Below are 12424 nucleotides of genomic sequence, written 5' to 3' on the forward strand. Positions count from 1 at the left end.
AAATGCAAACAGATATTTCAGTAATAAATTAAAAGCTAATAAGGCTGGGACTTAGCTCCAGGTTCAGAGATTTAAATGTAGGCCTCCACATGAAAGCCAGTGGCTTAATCTCCCACTATGGCTGGAAAAGCCTGGTGAAAAAAAATCATCTTGAAGGTCTTAGTGTTTGGTAAACTGAGAACTACTATTACAAATAGGAGCTCAGATACCTTGTTCATGCTAAACACCTACACCACCAGCACTAAACACTGAAAATGAAGTTTTTCCCCATCATTCTTACATCCACCCTTAGCATTACCCGTTTGAAATTCACATGGATATCTAAAACATGCAAGAGGAAAGATGAATCAGGCAGAGCCAAATATGCTTCACCACCCGCTTTGGTGTGTTAGTATTGAGGTGTGCAGCTTCTTTAGTACTCCCTCCTCTAGACCACCTCCCTTTTCCAGCAATTAACTCACATCTATTGTAAGTAATATGAAAAGCTTGTATAAACCACCTGGTAGTATAAAATCAAACCAAGGAAAACTCAAAAGCTAATTGCAAAGACTTTCTTATTGACAAAAACATATTTTTGAATCATTTTGCAATTCGCAAAGAATTTTCTTCTGTCATTTGGCTTTCCCAAAGTTCATGTCTGTTAATAGTTACACTTTTGAATTTGCCCCTGTTTATCAAATAAACATGACATAAAATTAGTTATTCTATAATCACTATCTTTTTACATACCATTAGGCGGCAAATATAAAAAAAGTCCAAAGAATTAAACATACCTGTATTTTCCCTGTGTTTGCCTTTACCCCTTGCAACAGCCCTAGTCATTAGAATGCTAAGTTTCACTTTCTTTTCTGGTTCTTTTCTAGCTCTGTCATGGCAGTGAGCACACATATATGCAGTATTTACACTTAGCTACTACATTATTCAGTAGTGAAGGAGCTTTTTAGTTTTGCTATAATTTTCTGTATTTTTTTTTTTCTTTTTCCTCAATCTAGTCTTGCTACCTGCTGCACACTGGGCAAGAAGTTCACACTGAACAGTTCAAAATTATACTGATATCCTTTTTTTCAGAGGCTATGCTTAATTAAATAACTGTAAAAACACATGATTTAAAAAATATTACTCCAGCCAGCACTGAGCAGAGCTCACCAAAAATGAATTTTGTCTGTGCTAGACATTGTATTGTCCCATTTCTTATTACCTAAAAAAACCACCGACAACCCTCTAGATTAGATTACCATAACAAATAGTGTACACCACATGAATTTGTCCTTTGCTGTCAATTCCCTTCTTCTTCCAAATCATTTGGTAAACAGGTACTTAACGGGTTACAGAATAAATGAGACCATATTATTTCATTGTACAATAATGCTGAGTATTTACCAAGAGGTCTGGGAAACCAATAACAATAGTAGCATAATTATGCTCATCTGAGAAGATCCTGTTGGGGGAGCTGATCTTTTGTCCCACAGCTGCACTGAGGTTTTCTGAAGATAGCTGGTCAGTTGAAACTGCATGAGGCACGCACAATTCTGACACTAAATAGGAAAATTAAACAAAATGAAAGTCATTATATCCAGATGTGAAATAGGAAACAATATTAACTGTAAGAGTGCTGAGCGCTGAACACTGACTATTACTTTGAGCATAAAATTACTGAAAAGCAGATCTGATTATACTATACTATAACACAGAGGAGAAAGAAGTAATCCTATTTTTGTAAAGTCAGGTACTTAAAATCAGGAAATAGTAGCTTTGCAGTTGCTTATACCACTTAATTTTGCCCTCTACTGTACAAATGAGGCAGGAAGCCTATGGAATAGAACAGAACAGCATGTGATCACATTGAAAACAGTTATAATGCAAATGCACCTAAAGGCAAAATATAGGTTTGGACAGTGTCAATGTGACATTTCTTAGTGACTCTCTTGCTGTCTTTGCAATTTAAATAACGTTGTTTGTAATGCATTTCTCTTAAATAATGGTCTGGTATTCTTTGTCTTTAAGCTAAGAAAAACTGAATTTTATTCTGTGCATCTGTGAGAGCCCTTTACCTTGCCTCAAATTACCAACAGTCAGAACCTGCTATCTTTAGTTCTGCACTGTTTCCACTTTGATGGGCACAAGACTATCTTGTTTACATGGCAGTGGGAGAAAAATCTTTCCTCCCTCAAAGCATAAATGGTCTGGGTCAGCAGTAAACCCACACTGGTCTACCTTTTTTTAGTTCTCCTGTGACAGATTCTGCCTCAAAGAACAATGACAGGCTGAAGATGTTACATTTGGAGTTTGCTGGATTATTTGGAAAAAGGTGGACAGGGGATATGATAACATTTCAGATTGGAAGAGAAGAAACAAGATAACAAAGGATAAAAATAACACAGAAAGCATGCAGCAATCAACTGCCCACAAATACTTTGAGACTGAAAATTATAATAACATTTCTATCCATTTGAGGAATGATACTCCAGCATCGTTTCTAAATACGGTAGTGGGAGGAAAGAAACTACTGTACTCTGATAGTGCTTGATAAGTTGGTAGAGTAAACTGTACTAGAGTTAAAAAGGATTCTAGATATTTAGGCTATGGTTAGTTTTTGGTATCCACCTGGTTGCTGTTTATGTAAATGAAGCCCTATAATTTGTCAATAACATTTTATCTTACCATGTTTACACTGTGTTAATCTCATTTTTCTTACTTATGCTAGCCACAAGAACCAGAACAAAACTTGTTCCTTCTTTAAGAGATATAAAGTGGTTTCTCTGTCTGTTTCCTATGTCTCTGATATATAATGACCAAAATCTATGAACTCTTAGGTGGGATGCACATGTGTACTTCCAGTCTTATTAAACAAAATAGACTAAAGATTTTGTGCACTGCAATCAAATGCTCAGGGTTGAAAATGCTATCAGATTTCAAGATAGATATTCAATAGACAGGCAGAATGATGACCACTGCAGATTTTTGCTGTACTGTGTAACAAAGACATGCCTCAATACCTAGCACCATCTGGGAATTTTACTGATCAAATTCCCCCTATTTTTTAATGCAAATGTGATGGCCCCAATGGCCTCCTACACACTATCAACAGAACTACAGAAACTGTGACTTCTGTTTTAACAGTAGGTGGCTTGTATTTTTCTAAGGGGTGGGAAATGTTTTCTAGCTCATCTGAATGTAAGTAGCAGACCTGCAGGAGCTTACAGCCTGGAATCATTAGGATATTTGTTCCCTTCTATTCCTGTTCTAATTCCTGCCTAGTTATCTTGCTTCCTTTTCCATTCAACGTGTTTGTCTGTTTGCTGAAAGTCCATGACTGAGGGTCTTGAATGCTACAATGAAACAAAAATGCTTTATTCAAACAACTTGAAGTCTGAGCATGGAATGTGCCATGCCTTGAGAAAAGTTGTTATTATTAACCAAACATGATAAGGAGGAAAAAACAGAATCAGAGAGATGGTTACTCAGACCTTTAAAAAGTCTTGTTTGTGCAGCTGCAAACAAAAATGACAAAAATAACAAAAAAAAAAAAAAAAAAAAAAAAAAGGAACCAGCCAAGCTTGCATTCAGTACCTGTTGTTAAGCCAAATCCCATGTCAGCTGGCTCTTCACTCAATGCATGCAGCTGGCAAACCTCACTGTCCTGAGCTTCCATATGGGCACGCTTGGTTAAAAGAAATTTCCTGTGAAAGATACACATTTATAGTAATTCCTGATTAAACTTGTCACTCTAAACAAGGACTTTTATCTTCTGAAACAGTGAAAACATTCTACATTTATATAAACAAGGCTATCAACACCTTTTGCTAAAACTAAATATCATTTCCCAAACATCTATGAGATAGGAAAGGGTAGGCCAGCAAGTGCAGATTTGTCTTCTGGTAACTATTTACACACTTTCATTTGCTGTGCATTTATAAAAATGAGACAGCAGAGTAACATTTCTTTCATGTGACCATGAGAATAAAGGAAGCAGGTGCTAACTCTGGACAACATGTCTGTATTTCCAGATATAGGTTCACCAACATTCTCATTTCTAAAGATCAGTATCACATCAGTAAAATTAATATTAATATGCATATGATCAAAGCTAGTCTAGACTTTCAGAGGCTGGCATATCCTCTTCATTTCCTACTCTAAAAGTCTACCTGCATTTTCACCACAGCAAATCTGCATCTTGAACACCCACTTTTTGAGTTTAATCAGTTTCACAAACAGGAAAAACCAAGTTTGAGACCAGGAGAGAAACTTCTGAACACAAACAAGACACAAACAACAAATAATGCCATCAAGAAAACTAGGCTGAACTAACTTATTTGTTTCGTTTTCCACCAAGAGCCACCGGTCTTCAGCCACCAGGAAAACAGATTTCAGACTGATTGGAAGTGAGATGGTGTGGGTTTGACCCTCCAATACATCCAGTACAATAAGGTGGTTTCTATAAAATTGGAAGCCGAGAAAAGAGTAATCAGATAGGGATATACACAAGGAGATCTGATAGAAATCAATTTTATACAAGGATATAATTTACTCTCACCCTCTTTCTTTGTAGAACACAAGCCAGTTTTTGTGTGAAAACTCTCGGCACATTTTGTAGTTGCTCTGTATAAAAATACATCATAGGACAATTAGTGTTTGTTAGATTTGTCCCAGAGAGTTTCCCTGACTCTTCTGAAAGTGTACTAGTTTTTGTTCCTTTATTTAAAAGAATCCACAGCTTTAATTACTTCTCAGAATGCTATCTAGCTTGCCTTGTTCCTAGTCATAGATTGTATCATAACTGAGTTCATTATTTTGGACATAATTCATCGTAAAAAATATTCCATTATTTCCAGTTCTAGCCCTAAAAATGGGATATTTAAAAGACAAATATCTTCACTTATATTTTTTATCTCAATAGTCCATAATAGTGCTCTTTTTTGTGTAAGACATTTAAACATACATAAGAGTAAAAAATTAAATGAATGGGCGTAAAACCAGAAAAAAATTAATGATCCAGTTTTTCCAATACTGACATTTGCTTTTAAAAAAAACTTAGTATAATAGGGGCAGGTACTATTCCTCACCATCTCTTCTTTATTGTTCCACCAAGATGTTCTCTTAGGAGTGTCTTGAGCATCTGGTGAGAGCAAAAGACGGCGAAGGGCACTGCTTCTTGTATCCAGCAACAACACAACATTGCTCTATAAATGAAAAGCAGATCCATGTACATCGAAAGTTCATTTAAGAGACTACAACAAATCTATCTGAAGCAAATTTGCAACTTGAGCCACTTAGGTAATTTTGAAAAGATGATCTAGCTTTTGTTGCAAAATGTAAGCTGGATTCTCTTGGTCCATTTCATAGAGAAACTCAATTAAAGAGGTTAAATACATGCAAGGGTTGGAATGATACTACAGTTTTTCCACGGCATTTTATCTATACATCTCACATTCATTTCCAGTTCTCTAGGAACTGGACTAGTATGGTTTACATGTCCAAGATGCAGCTACAGATAAGTGATTAGTTCTATCAAGTCACTAAAATATTTAATTTCATTTTTTATGTTTTCTTAACAAATTTCTATTTCACCTATTGCTTAAGTCCCACTAAAGGTGACAAACTGGTGAAAGAAGAAATGGCTTAGTACTTTCTTTCCAAGTTCATACCTCTGATACTGTGAAGCCTATCAAATATCCCAGGGTGTGACAATCCTTCTGTGACCTGCACTCTGACAACTTTTAGTGTCAGATGTAGGACAGCTGTTGGAGGACAGCAGGATGACTCAAAAGGATGGAGACCCAGAAGCAGATGGGATGGTGCAAATCTCCACGTATCACATGAAAAAATGGTGTGCTAAATTTTGAACTTCAGATTTCTCATTTGTCACTTGATGCCCAAGGGTCAACACATGCTATCAAATGATGTGAGCTTTTTAGACATCTTTTTGCAAAGTACTAAAGCTGCTCCTAATGTGTTTAACTAAGAATTCAAGACAATAGTCAGTCAGGGCCAACCTTAACTGCATCAAATGAAATTCAAAAGGTACAAAGGAATAAGTTAATTAAGCCTTGGGTTCAATATTTTGTTTGCCATTCAAGGAAATGTTCAGTTCTGCAAGGACATTAGGTCCTGCAAGGACTTACTAAAAGTAAACTGCCTACGTACAACATGTGCAATAACGCACAATAGACGTTAAGGAAGTAAAACATAAATTCCCACAAATTCCCCTAAATAAAACAAATGCAAACAATCTGAGTCACAGCAGTTTTGTTCTTTTTGGGTACTGTTCATACTTTCACTAGAAATATTTGTGAGAGCTAACTTTAATAATGACAGTAATTTGAAGTTGAATATGGTAAAGCATTTAAAATATTATCGTGTTATTTGGAGCATTTGGGAATTTCAGTTCAAGTTCAATATTTCTAAAAAAAGAAGCTGGCTTATGTATTACAAACCAAAATTATAGAAACATGGTTCAGGAAAAAAAATAGGACATTTGCTTTGGATTTTGATTTTCTGCCATATTTCATTTATGCAATTTTGAAACAGCATCAGCCTTCCACGTGAGATAAAGAACACATACGAATCAATTACGTTCTTCCACTTAGTGTTAAATTTATGAGAGCAGTTGGTAGTATAAAAAGCTTTTCTACTCCACCCCTTTTGATGTTAATGGTTTCCTTCTGTGCTAAGTGACTGATGTATATTCTGTCTGTGTTTAAGAATAGATTTTTGCGTCACTTGTGAACACATCCAAGAGCAGCTCTGGCAACTCTTCAAGTGGGCTGGGAGAAGACGTTGGTGTGCAATTCCGCTCTGTTTGTTCTTGACTGGGAGAAAAGTAACCTTTGGGCGACCTCCCAACCCTAATGTCTGGAATTCCAAACTCTGGACAGATGCAATAACCAATCTTGTGAAGATTTGTTATTTATTCTTGTCTTTATTTTTAGTTACAAAGTTTCCCTTTCCTTACTGCTGTTTTTATTTTAGCTAGCATTTTCCTCTAAAAAGTTTTAAAACCGAATAGGACTGTGACTTATTTTGCTGGTATGGGAAGTTGTTCCTTATGGTTTTGCAGACAGAGGGGAGCTTGGGGAAGATTCAGAGCGGGACAGTGCAAATAACTCAGATTAACATTCTGGTATTCTCCCCAAATTCACTGTCAGTTTTGATCTGTTCTGCCCTCGATGTTCATGTTCTGAGCAAGCAAGCTTGCAAATGCACTGTCTGCTTCAGACTGAAGCTGATCTTTAGCTTGGCAGGGTAATCATACATCCTCTTGCCTCCTGCCCCACCTTTTCTATTAGAGCTACTCAAAGACCCCTTGAGTGACAGAAACATAACAATCCTGACACTGTAAATATTAGGCACAGATACAAACATAAACACACTGTTCATCAGGTTCAACTGGAAAAGGTCTGCTAAAGAATTTGTGGTTTGGGGCTCAAGCCATCATATCTTCATAGGTAGGTAAATGTATGCAAGAGGAATAGTGGTGTTTACTTAATGCAAGTGGTGTCTTTCACATGATTTGGGAGACTTTACTGTATTTGAGATTTCAGTGAACTGAGAACAATAATCAGTGGTATAGGATTTGTGCTTATGGAAAATGAGCCTTCTCTCATTCTACAGAAGGTGCACACATTTCTGTATAAGCAGACCCTTACTATAAGGTGCACTCATAGAAAAGGAAATCTTATATAATATAAACAAAAAAATGAGAGAACTAGTTTTTGAAGAAAATAAGAAAATAAGAAAATACACCTTTTGTTCTGAAGACATACATCAGAATATCATGGGGACTAGAGGTTACAGAAGTTACTACTACTACTGTGTTACTGGTACTTCCATATTCAGGTCCTCACTTGTATTTCAGGCCATATCACAAATTGTTAAAAGAAACCTTTTAAGAAATGGTTGTCATCACCTACATATGGTGAGTGAGGTGGATCTCTGTGTCAGTTTCTGTGCCACAGACTCCCCCACTTCCTTGTTATCAGAGAGGTTTGACAGAACTGCAGCAGCACGTGGGACAGGGAAAAGCATTTCCCTCCCTCCCCACCCCACTTCCTGGCCAAGAAAGATAAAAGCAGAGTTAAAGAATGCTGGCAGGACGGTGCCTGAACAAAGCTTGTGGTGTTCCTTGAGGTAGACTGTAGGTTACTCTGTTTGTCCAATTGTAGCTTTCAACACAGTAAAGTGCTTGTAAAATCCTGGAAGTGTGCTGTTAATTTATGGGCAAATCAATTCTCCATGAGCAGTTTGCTTCTACAACCCCATATATAATCATGAATAAAAGTTATCAAAATTCTTTTCTCTCTGTACTTGTGCTCCTTCTGAGCAGTGAAAAGGGTAGATGCAGAAAGAAAAGTGCATATGGAAGGCACAAAGCTTTAGCAGGAAATAAGAGTAGGCCCTGAAGTACTTGTGGGGACGACAGATGGCAGAGGTATTGCTGCTTTGAAAGATGAATGCAATTCCCATCTTACAAAGAAATTACTTGAGATTTCTGCAGAGCCCTTTCAAAGTCTATGGAGTTCAGTTTGAACAAAAAGATAGAGTCAAAATAGCTTGCACTCACTGAGACCATGAGGAATAAAATCATCTACCCCTTCTTCCAAGAAGATGTAAATGTGGCTTAAAATCAGATAAATCTCCCACTTGTGCCATTAAGTTAAATCCCTGAGGAGTTTACTTTCAGTAAATTTTTATTTAAAAGGACAGGAATAAATGGTGGTTTTTCTTTTTATTTCACTGGAGGGCTCTACTGAATCGAGATGGATGTCATCTGGGAACAAGATAAAACACACAAGCTTATTTGAAGAGCCATGATGTAATCATTTCATCTTTTCCAATAAGGTTATCATCCATTTAAAATTGTTCTTTTTTATAACTTAGTCAGAAACATTAATCTCCAAGGACCTTTATTAAAAGAAAAAGATTGAAAAAGCTGCTTTTGGTATTGTCTAATTAATGGGTAATATTGATTATTATGAAATAGCAGTTGTCAAGTGGCCCTTTTATTTAATAAATGCAAGTGCTTATTTCTACAATTATTGTTAATACTTTCTAGTCTTTTTGCAACTACACACAGATGAATCTCTAAAGCATGAAACATGTAATTTATGTTATTGTTTTTCTTGTTTTGTTTGATGCACGCCGGCACAACCAGCTAACTCTTGTAGCCCTGCTCAAAATGCAGATGTGCCATTAATCTACTTTTCTTAACAAGTGAATGATGCAAGTTCTGAGTTTATGCCTGCCTGTGATCTTAGTACACCCAAATGTAGCCATCTTAACTATATGCCAAGCCTCCTTCTGTAGACAGTGGAAGGAGAGAGGCACTTCCAGAGGGCCATTAAACATGTTTACTTTAACAGAGATGAAATGCTCTTCAGGTCACCTTTTTTCTCCCAGCAAATAAGGAAGATACTCAGATGATTATCTTTGACCATGTGCTTACCTGCTAACATCAATAATAATGTATTCAATTCCATACACACCAACATCCACCTTATTTCACAGGTGCACAGAGAACATAATTTTTCCATGGCTCCACTGCAGGAAGAGCTAGGAATAAAACTAAGCTCTATGTGGAAAAATTACACTGCTTGAGAATCCCTCTTGTGATTCAGTGGGAGCTAGAGATCCTAACACTTGAACCCCAACATAAGGAAGGACAGCAGTGGCTATGAAGTCTACAACAGCAGCACTCATCTAACCTATGTTTTGGTGCCTCACTTAAGAACCAATCCCAAATAAGTTACAAATGTAGTCCATTGATAAGAGCATGCAACATACAAGAGAATAATTTTCCTTTTTTTTTTGTTTTCTGTCTATGCTTGCTTAAATTGTCAAGAAGTCTAAAATTGCTTTTGAACGGCGCCCTAAGAAGAGGTCTTTTTGCAAACAAGTTTGTAGTTAAATGAAACATTTTCAGAAACAGTGAGTAAGGTCTACCTTAATAGTAAAAATATGTTAAAAAGTCCTAAGATAATGCAAAACATTCAGAATATTTTAATTCTGTATTATTTTCCAGTGTAAAACAGGCTTATTTACAGACAAGATGTATTCACCTGTAGCACTTGCCAAGAAATGCAAGTCTAAAACTGGCAATATTTAAGCTTTGTCAGGGTAAAACATGAGGTTACAGCGTGACTGAAGTCATCTGGAAAGAGACACTGAACTACCACAGTCTCTCCACAGAATAGATTTTATTTCAGAGTCTGAAAAATATATCTGTCATAGCATCACTAGAAGACATATTCCACTAGGATAGCCAAAATCAAACTCTGAGATAATTATCTAAAGATTTATGGAATAACCTTCATTTCTGACATCAGATGCCACCGTGATTTAGTTCAAAACAAAATGGTAGGAATTTTTGAGATTTGGAATGCAAAGAATATTGCTGGCTTTATATTAAAAAGTGTGAGACGTTATAAACATTCTTAGATACAAGACAGACTGCCATCTGTTTTAGTTTCCTGCATCAGCTTCACCGAAGGAAGCCAAGAATTATTTAGATCCAAAAAAAGTGCTATGTGCACCTCAAAATAGCCCATATGGTATTTCTATAGCTGTTCAACAAGCAGGTAACCTCAGAATCATATTGTTTCCAGTTTGCAATGGAAAGCATCCAATAGGCAGCTGCACCTGCATAGGCAGTTCTACCAAAGGCAGAATTGTGTTCCTCATAAGGCACTGAGCTTAACTGCAGTATATGACACCAGAAAGTGACATCAACACTTGACAAATGTTCCCAGAACAACATTATTGCAGAAATACCAGAAATTACTGAAAACTATTAACGCCCTAACTCAATGTAGGAAAAGTTCTTCTAGTTGAAGTCTCTCACCTACTGAAAAATCGACAGAAGAAATTCAAAGAAAGGAAAAAGAAGCCAACAATAATTACCAGATTTAATGCCTGTGTCAAACCACAATGACTGGTAGGTAGCATAATAAATTATTATTAATATTAAAAAATGAACAGCAGCAGCCCGGTGTATACTCTTGTCTCTTCTCACCCCTGGACAAAGAAGTTTTGAATTGGAAATGTTACAATCAGCTCACAGATAGTAAAGGAAAGTGCAAAGAAAGCAATAGTTGTCTTTAAAAAAGCATTTGAGTCAAACCAGCACTGAAATTGTCAGTGGTTCTCAATTTGCATTGTTGATGTCAAGGCTTACCTAGTCTTCCTTCTAGTCTTGACACTTCACAGGTTACAGAAGAAGAAATACAAGGACTTACAAAATAAATACGGAGCAAATACAAGCAATGTTTTACTTGGTGACTTAGAAAATTTGTCTTTTACATACTAGTTGAAAAGTAAAAGGGGGCCAAGATTGGAGCAGAACTTAAGTTTACATAAAACATTTTATTCGGTACTTTGCAAACATAGCTGTTTGACTGAGACTCCCAAACTTGACCCACTCTCCCCCTTTTCTCCCCTAAAGCAAATCTCCCTCCATCAGTAAGAGAAGATAAGCAGGTAGAACTCAGCCTTAAGAATAGAAGAGGACACTGTCCAGCTAAACAGTTCAAGAGGAAAATCTCCATTTAAAAAACTAAAGCTGAGAGCAACTCCCAAGCTACAAGTACAGCAAAAGAGAACATTCAGCAGGAGGTAGCCTTGTCCAGTCTATAGAGGTAGAACCCCCAGTGACCTACCCTCATGATACTGCTTTGCTCATGACTAAACATTTAGCTGGAATTTAATTTTTTTTACCTCCTCTTCATGTAGAACCACTTGACCTTTAAGTGGATTTCCCAGTGGTGCTGCAGTCACAAAAGGTTGCCAGACACTTCCAACTGTTCTTGGGAAGAGGTCATAAAGATCCACAAAGTATCCTGTCTTACTAGAAATGTTCATGAAGTACAAGGAAACAGGATTGCAAGTAGTAACATACAGAGTATTTTCATGTTCCTCTTCTGAAATAAGAAAACAAAATAGTGAAAGGCTACTGACTTCGTGCATTTGTCTTCTGGAAATAGATATGTCATAAACTTGGCAGATAATACAGTAAAAAGTACTGAAAAATTACTACTGTTGACAAGGGAGATAAAGAGAAATTATCTATTCATATTAATTAAATGTTAACAGGTAGAACCTTGCCACAATACTATTAACTCTAAGCAGGAAGTCCAAGACACATACGTGTAGGCATGACTGCAGTCATGTCTGCCAGCTGATAGTATGTTCATCTGATTTTGTTTGTTCATAATCTTGTTTCTTCTTCTTTCTCTATCCTATCATCCCTTTAAATTAATGTATTTAGTAATTAAATTATTTTATTATTAATTTAATATTCATAATTAACATAGGTTGAAGGCAAACATTATACAGAACTTTTCATATAAACTACCTTCCTGAATAATTTCAGATAATTCTTGAAACCAATACAAAGCTACCTAATTTCTGTTTCGTTTCAATGGAAGTATGC

General features: G+C 36.4%; 1 protein-coding gene across 1 annotated transcript in view; it reads right to left on the minus strand.

Annotated features, from left to right (window-relative positions):
• VWA8 (von Willebrand factor A domain containing 8) overlaps positions 1 to 12424 on the minus strand; it is a 179625-nt gene that overhangs the window by 47833 nt on the left and 119368 nt on the right. Inside the window, exons 29-34 of the mRNA XM_015633778.3 lie at positions 11710 to 11912; positions 5064 to 5180; positions 4535 to 4599; positions 4310 to 4435; positions 3571 to 3680; positions 1381 to 1535 (exon numbers count right to left, since the gene is read on the minus strand). Of these exons, the coding sequence (XP_015489264.1) occupies positions 1381 to 1535; positions 3571 to 3680; positions 4310 to 4435; positions 4535 to 4599; positions 5064 to 5180; positions 11710 to 11912 (776 nt within the window). The remainder of the gene's footprint in view (positions 1 to 1380; positions 1536 to 3570; positions 3681 to 4309; positions 4436 to 4534; positions 4600 to 5063; positions 5181 to 11709; positions 11913 to 12424) is intronic.

Source organism: Parus major, chromosome 1, assembly GCF_001522545.3.
Source record: "Parus major isolate Abel chromosome 1, Parus_major1.1, whole genome shotgun sequence".
NCBI lineage: Eukaryota > Metazoa > Chordata > Aves > Passeriformes > Paridae > Parus > Parus major.